The following is a 15,503-nucleotide window of genomic DNA, read 5'->3' as shown; positions in this document are numbered from 1 at the left end:
GGGCAGAGAAGGAAACTAAGCTCAGAAAGAGGAGCTAAATGCTCAAGATCTCATGACCAAATGTCAGAGCCTAAACCTAAGCAGTGTGGCAAGCAGTCCAGATTCTCTAAGTGAGGTTTACCATTTTGTTGTCATCTGTCTCTTTCCTGGCAGTGAATACTAGCCATCGTAGTCATACACATAACATTTACTGAGTGCTTGCCACGTGTTACGGACTGTTCTTAGCACTTGACATGTATCAGCTAATGTAATCTGCTCTACCCTGTGAGGTAGGTACTATTATTCCCATTTTACAGAGAGGTTAAGTAACTCATCCAAGATCAACAGTAATAAATGGTAGAACCCAGAGATGAAGCCGGGCTTCCTCAACCTCTTCATTAATGCCACTGTGAGACTCCTGACTGCAAAAGGCCTTGTCTTTGGAGGCAAGGTGAAGGGGATAGGGAGGAGCAGGGGAGACTGGGCCCTACTTGACAGCTGGGCTTGGGTGGGAAGCAAGAAAAGACCCCTGTGGGGTGGGGTGGAATAAGCTCCAAGGAGGAGAATAAGTTAATGGGGCTGGTTGGAGGGCTTCTCAGGCCTGGGAGGGTGGGAGGAAGGGTTCCCACCTCCCATTCTTTCCTAGTGGCTACCCTGGCTGTGGCTCCCCACTGCAAAAACTGCTCTTCCAGCCAACAGCCAATGGGATTCTTTGCAGGAGTTCTTTTTCTCCTGTTCCATAAGAGCTCTGTAAACCCCCTGGGCTTGGACTGAATGACCCAGGAGCACGCGGCCAGGCTCAGCCTTGGGAATTCAGTAGGGCCTGGTGGTTTGGAGTACAGCTTTTAGAGGAAGACAGATCCCTCACCTTTTCTGGGACCTGATTACCTCCCCAGTAAAACTCAGGCAGTGATAGCACCTGCTTTGGCGGAGAGTGCTCACCCAACCCATTTCCTTTTCCTACTGGGCACATGGCTGGACTACTGTTACGGGTTGAATTGTGTCCCTCAAAAGGATATGTTGAAGCCTTACCCCTCTACCTGTGAGTGTGATCTTGTTTGGGGAAATAAGGTCTTTCTTTGAAGACACCAGTTAAGTCATATTGGAGTAGGGTGGGTCCTAGTCCTAATCCCTTCTGAGTGGTTTCTTGTAAGAGGGTGGGATAGACATGAAGGAAAAAGTCCTCCACACAGGGGGAAGACAGTGGGGATCCCTCTACAGGCCAAGGAATGTTAAGAAATGCCTGGTGCTACATAAGTTGAAAGAGACCAGGAAGAATCTTCCTCTAGAGAAGAAGGAAAGAGAGAAAAAGAGCAACAAAGAGAGAACTCAAGAACACATAGCTCTGCCAAAACCCTATGAGAAAATTTTCTGTTCTTTGAAACCACCCTCTTTGTGGTAGCTTGTTACAGCACTACTAGGAAACCCAGACAACTACAGTTCCCAGCTTCCCCTGCAGTTAGGTGTGGCCTGTTGACTGACTTTGGGCCAATGGAATACGAGTGGAAATAATATGCCCCACTTCCAGACCTGGAGTCCTGGTGGCACACTGGCTAAGGGCTCAGCTGCTGACCAAAAAGTCAGCAGCTCAAACGCACCAGCCACTCCTTGGAAACCCTATGGGGCAGCTTTCCCCTTGTCCTATAGGGTCGTTATGAGTCAGAATCAACTCAGAAGTAACAGGTTTCCAGACCTAGACCATTAAACCCCGCCCCCCCGTGTTTTTTGTTTGTTTCTATTTATGGCACATGACATTGGTTTTTCAGTTATAGTTGTTCTTTGTTTAGTTGCTGTCACGTTTTTTCCGATTCATGACGACCCCTTGTGTGAAGAGTGGAACTGCTCCATAGGGTTTTCAAGGCTGTGACTTTTCAGAGGTGGATCACCAGGCCTGTCTTCTGAGGCACTTCTGGGTGGGTTCCAACTGCCAGTCTTTCAGCCAGTAGTTGCACACTGAACATGCAACCCATTTACAATACCAACCAACCAACCCATTGCCACTAAGTCAATTCAAACTCACAGTGATCCTATAGGACAGAGAAGAACTGCCCCATATGGTTTCCAAGGAGCAGCTGGTGGACTCGAACTGCTGACCCTTTTGGTTAGCAGCCAAGCTCTTAACCACTATGCCACCAGGGGCTCCCCTGGATTATATGGATTTCCATATATTCATATGGATTTCCACTTAAAATAAATACCCTTCCATTTAAACAGTAAAAACAAATAAAACCCCTCCCCAGTGTGTTCCTCCATGCTCTTGGCCTCTTCTGGCTGGTTGGAATGGAGGCAGAGCCCCCATCACCTGGGTCCCTGAGGATAACTACATGGGGGAGGGCAGCCCCACCCAGCACTGTCCAACCAGCCCAGCAAGGTTACATGAGCAAGAGGTGAGCAAGAGCACATCAGCTTCTGAAGGCTGACTCTCAACTCCTCAGTTGTCTGCTGTGTAAAGGTGTTACCTCTTCAGGACGATTTTCTTTGCATCCAAGAGGAGCCAGGACAACTCACAGCTACAAGTGAGGGGGTTGCCAAAGAGGTTAATGGACAGGACCTGGGAGGAATCCAACTTCCAAGGAGGGAAGGAACTCAAGTTGCAGCTGAAATACACAAAAAAATCAAACAATCTGGTTAGGCCGCTCTCTTGGTCATCTAGTGCTGCTATTACAGAAATACCACAAGTGGATGGCTTCAACAAACAGAAATTTATTCTCTCACAGTCTAGTAGGCTATAAGTCCAAATTCAGGGTGTCACCTCCAGGGGAAGTCTTTCTCTGACACCTCTGGAGGAAGGTCCTTGTCATCAGTCTTCCCTTGTTCTGGGAGCATCTCAGCCCAGAACCCTCAGGTCCAAAGGATGCACTCTGCTCCCAGTACTGCTTTCTTCGTGGCACTTCTTTCTTTTATATCTCAAAAGAGATTGGCTTAGATACTATCTACCAAGACAAGAACCATTCTCGAAGCCAACTCTTCAGACAGGGATTGGACTGGACTACAAGACAGAAAATGATATTGGTGAAGAACGGCCTTCTTGGATCAAGTAGACACATGAGACTATCTGGGCAGCTCTTGTCTGGAGGGGAGATGAGAAGGCCGAGGGGGACAGAAGCTGGCTGAATGGACACAGAAACACAGGGTGGAGAGAAGGAATGTGCTGTCTCATTACGGGGAGAGCAACTAGGGATATATAGCAAGGTGTACATAAGGTTTTGTATGAAAGACTGACTTGATTTGTAAACTTTCACCTAAAGCACAATAATAATTAAAAAAAAAACACTAATCTTATAGATCTCGTCAATATAACTGCCACTAATCCATTCCATTAACATCATAGTGATAGGATTTACAACACATAGGGAAACCACATCAGATGACAAAATGGTAGACAATCATACAATACTGGGAATCATGACCTAGCCAAGGTGACAGATGTTTTGGGGGGACACAATTCAATCCATGACGATCACCATCATCACCACAACCATGATTACTACCGTCTTCATCATCACCACCACCACCAACATCATCTTTACCATGTTATCACTACCATCACCATCATCACCACCACCGTCATCTTCACTGACGCCAGGCATTGAGCTAAGCATCCTCCATGTACTTTCTCCTTTTCCCTCATGACATGCCCTAACGTGAAGTACCATGGTTACACTTCTGTTTTACAGATAAAGAAACTTCACTATGTTTGTATTCCTGGCACTTTGCACAGTTCTTGGGATATGCATTGTATGCTCAACAGCTATTTGTTGAAGGAAGGAAAGAATAAGCAAACGGTTCTGTCTTTGCTTTTGAACAAACCCTTTTGGAAAACTAATTCCATCTTTCATAGCTGCACTGTCTAAGACAGAGATCACCAGACATGCCCCTAGATCTCCCAGGGGTATTCTAATAATATTACTTTCATCCAACAATATTTACAACACTTATTAATGCTTTCATTACATTACCTCATTGGACCCTGAGAGGCAGGTGGGGTGAGTGTTATATCACTCTTTTGTTGATGGAAAATATGAGGCTTCTAGTGAGTTGGCCAGTACAAAATCTCAGAGCAGAAGTAAGACGGGAAGTTGATGCCATTTCTAATATTTTACACATGGCCATGGTCACAGGAATAGCTGTTATGTAACAGGATGTTTAAAATGGTACTGTTTCAGTCTTAGGCTCAACAGGGACTACAAATGGCTAAGAACCACGCCTGAGGAGCAAGGGACCCACATATCCTAAAGTGAGGCACTAGACCGCCTGTGTAGGACAGACAAGCAAAGAGACTGAGCAATGGGTTATGCTGACCCATCACTCACATCTAAGCCTTATGAGAAGGGGTCAGAAGGTGGAAGAGTCTGGGCAGTGAAGACCGATTTGGAGGAACCCCCAACCACAATGGGTGTGGGGAGAGAGGATGTTTCCCTTAAGCCAAATGAAGCTTCTTTTCCTGGAACTTAAGCCAAATGAGGAAGCAGGCTTCAAGACTATCTCTTGGAAAAATGTTCCTTGGAACTTGGAGTATACAAGGACTTTGTCTGACTCATGTGAGAAATCTAAAGATACGGGGTTGGTTGGATCTGGCAGAGAAAGAAGTGGCTGCATGTGTGAGTGGTGATAGGGCCAAGGTGCCTGTTTCCTGGAGCCCAGGTATGGGTCACGAGGAAAGGAGATAGCCAGGGATCTTCTCCAAAGAGATACCGTCCTTCCTGTTGGAAGTCGGGATGGTGGTTACTCTTGAGAAGGAGAGTGGGTATGGTGATACTTTGGACATTCCCAGGCCAGAGGGCACCAGCCCCAGATCCCAACTGCAAGTGGAACCTTTACTACCTATTCACCTTTCCTCCCTAGACTTCCTCAAACCCTGGAAGGGACTGGACTTGCATAACATGTGAGGAAAGACATGGGTCCAGAAAGAGAGAAGAACTTGATCCCCTTGTCCACTCTTCCCCGCTGCAGTTTTTCCAACCTGGGCTTGTGCACAGGAAAAACTTGACGTGCAGAAGAGTTTGAATTTTAATATTACTCTGGACAGGACTGAGTTGCATGGTTATTAGGCCAGATGGACTATCTGGGACTTGCCCAGGATATCATCCAAAGGGTGAGGAAGAACAGAACCTCAGAGAGGATTCGAAGGAACTGTGGGAGAAAAAAATTAAGGTCTTGTTTGTTCTGTAAAACAGTTAGACATTTTTGACATAGTGCAATGGGCAAAATTCAGTCATGTCTCAGAACACTTACTTCTGGACGAGAAGGGCTTGTAGGCGAGGTGTGTCTTCAAAGAATTGTGTGTGGACAGAGATGAGGGCCGAGGAGTCTTGACAATCCAGCTGCCGTAGGTTGGGGGTCATCTTGAAAACATCCCCCTCCAGGTTCCTCAGCCTGGGCATCCTCCTCAGGTAGAGGGATGTGAGATTTGGCAGGTCTCTGATCCACTCTGACTGAACTGAAACACAGAGGGGAAACCACCCACTACTCAAGGAGGCAAAATCCCAGGAAGGCGGCATGGCATTAAGGAAACAAGAGTGACAAGGTGATTCAGGAAGAAGGTCACGGCTGATCATGGGCACAGTTAACAGTGTTGGGATTTCAGAAGTGTGGGCCATTTCGGCCATAAGAGCCTTCAGAGATGGCCATTCCTTTCTCTAACCTCCTGCCATTTTACAGATGAGGCAGTCAAGACCAGAGAAGAGACTGATTCGTCCAAGACAACATAGCTGGGAGGGGTTAGAGGCAGGACTCGAACCTAGGACACTTGTCTTCAGATCTGCTGCTAGCCACATCCTCTAGTTAGACTCCACACAAAAATAACCCAGACTTTGCTCTCTGAGGGCTACCAGGTGTAGGGCTAATTTTAGAGAAATGCAAGTAAGGAGTCCCTGGGCAGTGCAACCAGTTAAGTCCTTGGCTGCTAACCAAAAGGTTGGAGGTTCGAGTCCACTCAGAAGTGCCTCAGAAGAAAGGCCTGACAATCTACTTCCCCCCAAAAATCATCCATTGAAAACCCTATGGAGCAGAGTTATACTGTGACACACATGGGGTCACTATGAGTTAGGGTCCACTTGATGCCTTTTTTTTTTTTTAAGTAAGGAGAAGAAGGGGAGCAAGGCTGGAGGAGGTCCAGGAGCCTGACTGTGTGGCCCCCTTAATAAATGGAGAGCGTGCCCCTTGCCCTCAGCTTTTCCCAGTGTTCTCTCTTTGTCTGGGGTGGGAATAAGTGCTTACAGACAGACGGAGTGTTAACAAATACAGCTAACTAAAACCAGCCTGGCAAATCAGAGCACCAACACCCAGGAGCAGCGCAGTTCTTACCTTCTCCTATGTCTTGTTTGGGTGGTTCCTTATGATGACAGAAAGAATTCTAGCCAGCTGAGTAGAAAAATTAATGAATTCATCCTCAGAGCATCGGTTGCCTCAGGCTCAGTGCATGATTGGTGCTAAGTTCATCCGTTATCAGCCCCAAAGCGATTCATTCACCGCTCCCTTCTGCACGTACCTATCCGGCTATGCTGGACTGCAGCACAGGAGAGTGGCTAAAATCTGGCCTCTGGACTCAGAATGCCTAGGTTCGAGTTCGGAGGTACCATTAAACTAGGTGTGAGACCTCGGGCCAAGTCACTTCACCTTTCTGGGCCTTCGTTCCCTCAAATTTACAAAACAGAGATAATAGTTTTCACCTTTTAGGACTTCGCGAGTCCTAAGCTCCCGTGTGGCGCTTCCACAAGACCCAGCTTGGCTCAGGAAATCTAGTTGGCCTTATGTTTGAAACCTATTGGCACCGGAATCACCTCGCAAGGAAGAACACGGCCCTGACCCCGAGCTCAAGCCCAGCCCGGGCTCCGCGCTCAGGCCGACTAGAAACCCTGGCCGCCCCAGACTCACCGCGGGTGAGGAATGTGCCGCTGAGGTCCAGGACTTCGAGCGTCTCCAGGGCCCCACCGTCCGCTCCCGTGAACGCCGCCTCCGCGATGGCCTCCTGGCCGTCGCCACCCAACGCGGTGGAGGAGAGGTTGAGGACTCGGAGCGCCGGGAAGCAGGAGAAGGCCTGGGGCTGCAGCGCCCGCAGCGGGTTCCCGGCAAGGTGCAGCGCGCGGAGGCGGCTCGGCGCGGGCCCGGCCTCACAGCGCGGCAGGGCGGCCAGCCGGTTGTAACTGAGGTCCAGCGTCTGCAGGCCCGCCGGCCCGCCGGGGCCCCAGCGCAGCTCGGCGATGCGGTTGTGGCGCAGCGTCAGCACCTGCAGCTGGGGCAGCGCGCCGAGCTCCTGCGCGCTCAGGGCGCTCAGCAGGTTGTGGCTGCCGTCGAGGTTGCGCAGTGTGCGTGGCAGGCAGCCGGGCAGGCGCTCCAGGCTGCGGTTCGCGAGGGTAAAGGTGGCCTCTGCGGCAGGGATCCCCTCGCAGGTGGAGCCTGTGGCGTTACTGCCGCCGCCCTCCCGGGGGCCCTGCTGAATGAGCCGGAAGAGCGGCACCCTCTGCTGGGGAGGCTCTGCCTGGCTCGAGAGCAGCGCCGGCGGCAGCAGCAGCAGCAGCAGGAGCAGGGCCCAGCACATGGCGCGTGGCTGCGGAGAGAACAGCGACGTGGTCCATTAATTCCTGTGGAACAGAAGGGGAAATGGGCCCCCGTCCGGGGAGGGCCTTGACACAGAGCCCACGCCCTGGACGTTCCCTCGAGGGCGGGATGTTCCCCAACATCAGCTGATGTGCCGGGACTCTCCCCTGCCTGCCTTTCATGGGCTCTCTCGTGTGCTCGGCGGCCCCTCCTGCCTTTGGCTAACCCTTCCTTCTCTCCGTCATGCCCTTTCCCGCTTATGGGCCTGTGGTCTAGCATCCAAAGTAAACCTCTTCTGGAATCTCCCTCATTTGTCCAATCTGGGCCTGAACCTCCCAGTAATCCCCAGAGTTTACTTGTCCCCGTCACGTGAGCTTCTGGAAGGAAAGGAATGGGCCCTTTCTCACTGTAAACTCTCCCAGGCCCGCAAAAGCTCCTCCATAAGCATATATTTATAATGAGCCAGTCAACGAGCCTGTCTGGAAGATATGCTGGGGTATAAACATGAGACTGGCAGAAGTGTTTGTCAATTGCAACGAAACCCTAGTTGCCCGTTTTTCCCCTGAGAGCCACCCAGTTGCTGTGAGTCCTGGTTTGCCTGCAACCTGATCTGCAGATCATATTTAAAAATCAGTTCTGGGGTCTCTTTCTTGGAAAGGCCCTCAGGGTTGCCTTCCGGAGAGGAAAGGAGCCCCCAGCCAGCTGTGGGGCTTAGGAATCTGGAATCAAGTGTTTTCTGGCCCCATGTGGGTTCCAATAAAACTGAGGGTCCCCAGGGCCAGCCCAGCCCTGGAGAGATGGCTGAGAGGGGCTAGGTGTGGAGTGTCTGGAGTAGCCAGGATTCCACAGGGCCCATGGGAGATCAGGAAGGGGTAGATCTGGCAGCTGTGAGCTGGTTTGTGGCAGCAAAGCTATTTCCACCCAGGGCCTGGCTTCAGGGTCACTGCACCACGTACCCCCATTACAGACGTGTATTCCTGCCACTCCCCCCATCTCTGCTGATTACTTAGGAGCCCAGACCCCCTCTCTTTTGTTAATTGGGGGTCAAGGCAGTGATAAGATCCCAGAAACTAAGATCAGGAGTCCAGGCGTCCAGCAGTATGACATACTCACCTGGAAGCTGTCCTCTTGCAGTGTGGCACCTCCAGATGCCCCTTTGCGGCCCTCAATCTTATTTTATAGATTCCAAGAACCCGTGACTCAGCCAGCAGCTCAGCTCTGAATTCCAGAGGAATGCCAAAGAAGCCTGTTTCCCAGCTGCACCTCCTCCCCTCCCCGCCCACTGAGAGGGCCTGGGGTACTTCAGCCTCCAGAGCCCTTTCTTCTCACCAAGACCAGGTAGTCTGTAGCCACCACCCTCATTGCCTATCTCCTTCCTCCCTCTCTGGGGCCTGTCCCTTCCAGGCCTAGCACCTCCTTCCAGCGCTCCCCCATCTTTGCCTCTCCTTGCACCACCTTCCCCAGGCAGAGAAACTGAAGGGAGTCAGCCTCCCCCGCCAAGGTGAGCATAAGGGTTAATATGGGGAGCCCTCAGGCCAAGATAGCACTCTCATCTCTCAGGAATCCAGTCCTACCTGGCAGGTGATTTCTATTTCATGGAATGCTTGGGGGTTGAATGGTGGCCAGGGTGAGGAGGAGCCCTGTCCCCCAAAGGAGGGAAGGCACCCGACCCCATAGGAAGGCTTGCAGAGACTTACAGGCAAAGTGGCCATGGGAAGCAGAGAGGGCCCTCAGAGGAGTCTGGAAGGGAGCTTCTGCTCATCAAACCAGGTCTGAGAGTCCCCGGGAGGCATCTGTTTAGCATCTCCAGAACCAGTGTGGTGACAGTGTGGGTATTTGTCTCTCATAAGAGATGGGAATGAAGAAGACAGAAAGAACACGCCCTCCCCAAAGCCCCAGGCCTCCTTGAAGATGTGGTGATGGTAAAATGAGCTTTGTTGAGAGTGCCAGAGCCTTTCTCCCCCAAAATCCTAAGAGCAGAGATGCGTAATCTCGTCTGAGAGCCTTTGATCTGAACCCCACCCCCACTGCCTTTGCCCAACCCCACTGGAAGGTCTGTGAGTCCAGCCAGGGGTTAGTTATCCAGAGCTTTGTGAACACAGACTCTGAGACCAGGACTTCACGGATCTTTCCTCCTGTCAGTCCTTATCTGGCAGTCTTGAGGAACCCCAGGACACCCGTTGGCATGTTGGGTTAATTGGGTAATTGGAATTCCCTGGGGATCTCCTCTGAGGTCCTTTCCATCCAGAATCTCTAAATCCTTATTAGTCTAAGTGCCTAAGGGGTGACTTACTGCTCAGAGACCTCCAGCTCCTGGCTGGTGTGTCTGGGGCCAGTGTAGGCACCACCCTTGAGGCCTCCACCACCATGTCCTTTTATTTATATTTTTTAACTGAGCACTTACTATGGTCAGCGCCTAACACCATATCCATATCTCATTGAAAACTCACCAGATACAAACTGATTCCCAAGTTACAGAGAAGGAAAGTGAGGCTCCTGGAGGTTGACCAGTAGGCTTCTGGGGTACTTGGTTAGTCTGTCTGACTTGACCACTGTATGATATTGCCTTCTATAAGCCTAAGTGATAAGTGAAAACACCAATCAACACCCCTTCCCACCCCCCCTTCTGTGTCTTGCTAACTACAAGCTTGTTTTGAGCAACATTTTTCAGGAAGTCGCAGCAGGTAGTGGCTCCATCCACTGAACTAGCCCAAGCTACACCTTGAAGCATGCGCAGATTGAAGAGATCATGTCCTTCAACTGACTCCTGGTTCCAGTTGTCACCAGAAAGAACGATATTTCTCAGCCCATGATTTCATCCGATTCCATTTTAAAAGTGAGGGGTCTAACTACACACACATCTGACGGAAGATGATTTAATACCCGGACCTCCAAGTATGGGCATGGGAGGGCTAAGGGTGGAGAGTTCTGGTACCAAACCCAACCCCCAACGCCATTGGAAACAAAAAGCTCCTCAGCCCCCTTAGACGGGGAACACGTGGCCTTATGGTCGCCAGACCCCACGTTGCTCCTTGTCTGCGCAGACAATAAATTTCCACTTTCTGTTTCCCTTGCAATGGGTGGTGTGGCGTCTGTCTTATTCGATCCACCAGTAGGACAGGACAAGAACCCTTATGTAGTTACAAAAGTATTTGACACTGTAATATTCTCTCTAAGCACAAGAAAACCTTTCCCAAATATTTAGATAGACCCAGATCATCCAAGAAGCCAGGAGAGTTGGGAAACTTCCTTTTGTTGTTGAGCAACTCATCCTCAATAGACAGAGGAGACTTCTTGGGTACTATGTGTAAAGGATGAGGAAGACGCCTGGGGAGGTCCTTCAGGGTTAGCACTTCCTGGAGGTCAGAGAAAAATGACTGAGGTGTTTTCCTCTCCAGACAAGGATGCTAAGGGGCCATGACAAAGTCCGTGGACCAACAAGTACATTAGGCCCAGTGTATCTTGGACCTGGGCACACCAAATGCCATGCCACATCCCGCCCTTTCCCCAAGCTCTTTCCTCCGTGCAGGTGCTCTCACCTTGATCCTCTTGCTCTTCTTCTTAGGTCACACTTTGCACCTATATCTTAGTTTGGGTTCCCTCAAAAGGAGACCCTGAGGTAAGGACTTCAGCGCGGGTAGCTCATTTGGGAGGTGATACCAAGAATGATGGGGGGGGGGGTAAGGAAATGAGACAGGGAAGGGAAGACAGTGAAGGGTGTGTTAATGAGCAGGTAATTGCTGTGGGCAATGGGGGGTCCATCCTGTGGGGACCCTTTGAGAGATCGTGGAGAGCACACCTTGGAATTGTTCTATCAGGCGGTGGGAAAACAAGAGTGTTTATCCACCAGCTTCTGCTCCTCCTTGATTTGGGGTAGTTCCTGTGGCTTTAACTTTCTGGCACATCTGATTTGCCTTGAGCAAGTCCAGGCAGGGCTAAGGGGTTATGGGTGGCACCCATAGCATCTGTTGTTGCACCCTTCATGATTTAGCCCAAGCAGGCCCTCCATCGCCTACCCCAAGCTGAACTAGATGCCTCCCTTGGTGTTCTCTTCTAGGTGTTCCAGGCTTACTGCATCAGGCGGAATGACATTGACTCTTCCAAAATTAATGACTGAGCTTCCTGAGAACTGTACAGCGTCCTTCATCTTAGCAGCCCCTGTGCCCAGATGGAGCCTGGCACACAGGGGACATGTTGATCAAATGAATGAAAAAAGGCGTGAGGAGTACACGGTGAATCATAATGTCCTCCAAAGTGTCTGGGAGTAGATGGAGCAGGACTCAAAACAGTGAACATTAAATTAAAGTGCCTGAGATTCGCACACAGGCTCTCTAACATCCCAACATTGAGAATGGCTAAGGTGAGGGTTGAGATGGAGTATGGGTGGGGGAAGAGTGGGGGCAGAAGTGGAAGTAGAGAACTGAGTCACAAAGAAGTTTCCAGGCCAGATTCCCCAACACTTTCATAGATCGCTGGGGAGAAGGATCTTGGAAGAAGATCACACAGTTAATGTATTAGTAAAACCATGACCCACAAAAGAAAAAAAAAAAAAAGCCACTCATTATACACTTGGCTATGCTTGTTTTGGATTTAGATTAAAATCAGAGCCATAGATCCTTGGCCTTAAAGGAACTATAGAACTAGTCTAGTACCACCCCACCCTGTCCATTTTAGAGGGAGAAAAGTGAGTCCCAGGGAGGGTAACTGGCTTGTCAGAGGTCATGTAAGGATGGGTGACCTAGTTCTCACTCTTCTGCTCTGGGCTCGGGGTTTATTTGCATGGTTGGCCAGGTCACACTTGCCTTGGCATTAGCAGTGTGGGGCCTCTTCCCACAGGTCTGGCTAAGTAAACGCACCTGGGGAGAGTCAGGCACCAGGCAGCATTTCTATGAGTTCTGACCCCTGCTTTCCCCATCCCTCCCGCCAGGACTCCACGAATAAATACCCACAATAGAGGATGCCCCCAAGACCCAGAATCAGTGCCTTCCAAGGGGTCCTGTCGAGCTCTATTCCCAGCCCTGGCAGCCTGGGATGGCAGGGGGGGTCTGGTACAGGTGACGAGTGACAGCTCGGCCAGCTGCTTCTGCCCTCCAGAGGCCAGCTGGCTCTGCTGAGGGGTTCCTACTCCTTCCAAATGCTGGAGTCGGAATGTACAAGCTTAAAAGGTTCATTCTTCTCTGACACCACGCGATAAGCCAGAGGAATGGAAGGGCAGTTGTGGGAGGAGACGGTACCAGGTTGTAAAGTCTCCAGAAGGGGCCAGCTCCCACAGCAGGGTATGTAGAAGAGAGGTTTTCAAGTGGCCACGTTATCTGAGTGGGTTCTGCCTGTGAGGAAGTGACCCTGAGGAAATAAAATAGGAATGGTTTGAGTCTCATATCTATTTTCTTATTGGATTCACTCACTAGCACTAAGATTTCAGCATTTGTAGACTGTTTACAATTAAAAAAAATTTTTTTTTCAGGTCCTTTAAAAATTTGTAGTGGAAGAGAAAAGACTCAGACATATGGCTCTAGGAAGCGGGGCAAGACAGTAGACAGGCTGATTTTATAAACCTCATTCTGGAATTTACTGTAGCCAGAGGCAGCAAGCTAGAGTGAAACAAAACCAAACCAGTTGCCATCGAGTGGTGCCCCGTGTGTTGCGGAGTAGAACTGCCCCATAGGGTTTTTATGGCTATGGTCTTTTAAAGTAGGTCACCAGGCCTTTCTTCCGAGGTACCTCTGGGTAGATTTGAACAGCTAACCTTTTGGTTAGTAGTTGAGTGCTTAACCATTTGTGCCACACAGGGACTCCATATTAGAGTGAAAAGGACCTTAAACTGAAACACAGGATACCTGGGTTCTCACACCAACACTACTGCCATCTTACTGGGTGCAATGTCTGTGTTCTTCACCTTCTTTCTGTCTCATGTTTTGCACCTGATTTAGCAATTCAGTACACATCTCCTGAGAACATGGCAGTGTAGGAGCCAGGTGTTCAGTACATAAAATGAAGACTCAGAGATGAACAAAACAGGGACCCTGACCTCAAAAGGAAATAAACAGGGGAGGAGAGTGGAAAGAGTCACCCAAGAAGAGTTGCTTCATTTGAACAGAGACCTGAAGATGAGATGGAGCTCTCATGCAATGGGCCAGGGGAATAATGTTCCAGGGAACAGCATGTGCAAAGACTCAGAGGCAAAAAAGATCCTCCTGTGTTTGAATAAAAAAAAAAAAAAAAAGCAGAGGGTGTGACTGGAGGCTAGTGAGTGAGGGGAGGGGAAGGCAGGGACTGTATCATTCCAGTGAAGTATGCATTAAAAGGTCACTCTGGTTGCTGTGTAGATTGTAGTTAAGAGCAAAGCTAGAGAGTTAAGGGGGCGTTGAAAGTGTCCAGGTAGGAAGTGGTAATGCTGCCTTGAGAGTGATGACACTGAAGCTGGAGACAAGTAAGCATATTTGAAATATGTTTTGGAAGTAGAATTGACAGGATTTGTTAATGGATTGGAAGTGAGGTTTGAGAGAAAGGAAGGCATCATGGATGACCCCTAGACTTTTGGCCTGAGAACTGAGTGGATTGAAATGCCATTTATTGCGATAGAGAAGTCTAGGAGAACAACAGATTTGGGGTAGGTTATTACAGGCTCAGTTTTAGTCATGTTAGGGTTGAGATGTCTGTTAGACCTCCAGAGGAGGTATTGAGGGGACGACTGGTCATCCAACTCTGGAATCTGGGGAGACGACAGAGCTGGAGAGTTACATTTGAGCAGCATGAGCGTTTATCTGCTGCTTAAAGCCAAGGTATTGGATAAGACCACCTAGGGTGAGCACGTAGAGAGAGAAGAGAAGGGAACTGAGCCAACATTTGAAAGTAGAGGAGAGAAGGAGGAATCAGCAAAGGAGGCTGGGAAGGAGGAGCCAGAAAGGTAGGAAAAACTCAGGAAAGTTTGGTGTCTGACCAGGAGGGCATGGCCAAACGTGTTTAGAGAGACTGACTAAGAGGAGGACAGGGAACTGTCCACTGGCGTTGGCATCATGGTGGTCATTTATGACTTGAACAAGAGCAGGGTTTAGTGGGGTGGTGGGACAGGAGCAAAAGAGGAGTTAAAGACACGAGAAAGTATGTGTTAGTCTTTTTAACTTTTTGGAGATATTTTGCTGTGAGATGGAGCAGAAAAATGGAGTGAGGTAGAGTTAAAAAATTTTTTTAAGGTGGGAGATATTGTTCTGGTTTTCTGTGGCTAGCTGACAAGTACCCCAAAACTTAGTGGCTAAAACAGAAGCCATTATATTCCGTTTCATGGTTTTGTGGGTCAGGAATTTTATTAGAGATTAGCGGGATGATTCTTTGGCTCCACAGAGCATTGACTGAGATCACTTGGCAGCAGGTTTTGAGGGTTCAAGATGGCTTCACTCATATGTTTTGTGCCTTGGTAGGTATTGCTAGTAGGCTGGGTTTAGCTGGGATTGTCAACTGGAGTGCCAACTCGTGGCTTCTCTAGCACGGTGGCCTCATGGTAACTGAAGTTCTTGCATGGTGGCTCAGGACTCTAAGACATTGTGTTCCAGTGAACAAGGCAGAAGCTGCACGACCTTTTATGACCTAGTCTTGGAGGTCAGATAGTATCACTTCTGTTGTACTCTATTGCTCAAATCAGCCACAAACTCACCCTAATTTAAGGGGACAGGCCATAGATCCCATCTCTTGATGGGCAGACTGTCAAAGAATTTGTAGGCATGTTTTAAAACCTCCACAGAGAGAAACTAGGTAACTGGGAGCTCCTAAAAATCAAATACCTATGCTCATCCAAAGACTTCACCAAAAGAGTAAAAAGATTATCTACAGACTGGGAAAAAGTTTTTAGCTATGACATTTCCGATCAGCGTCTGATCTCTAAAATCTACATGATACTGCAAAAACTCAACTACAAAAAGACAAACAACCCAGTTAAAAAAAGGGCAAAGGATATGAACAGGTACTTCACAAAAGAAGACATTCAGGTA

At 49.2% G+C, this 15,503-nt stretch overlaps 1 protein-coding gene across 1 annotated transcript in view; it reads right to left on the bottom strand.

The window, feature by feature from the left end:
* The window catches only part of LRRN4 (leucine rich repeat neuronal 4), a 28,373-nt gene that overhangs the window by 4,132 nt on the left and 8,738 nt on the right, over positions 1-15,503 (bottom strand). Inside the window, exons 2-5 of the mRNA XM_064276466.1 lie at positions 11,591-11,693; positions 6,856-7,528; positions 5,215-5,419; positions 2,439-2,576 (exon numbers count right to left, since the gene is read on the bottom strand). Coding sequence (XP_064132536.1) covers positions 2,439-2,576; positions 5,215-5,419; positions 6,856-7,528; positions 11,591-11,693 — 1,119 coding nt within the window. The remainder of the gene's footprint in view (positions 1-2,438; positions 2,577-5,214; positions 5,420-6,855; positions 7,529-11,590; positions 11,694-15,503) is intronic.

This window comes from Loxodonta africana, chromosome 24, assembly GCF_030014295.1.
Source record: "Loxodonta africana isolate mLoxAfr1 chromosome 24, mLoxAfr1.hap2, whole genome shotgun sequence".
NCBI classification, from domain to species: Eukaryota; Metazoa; Chordata; class Mammalia; order Proboscidea; family Elephantidae; genus Loxodonta; species Loxodonta africana.
The sequence above is the reverse complement of the archived record's forward strand: the minus strand, read 5'-3'. Positions and strand labels throughout refer to the sequence as shown.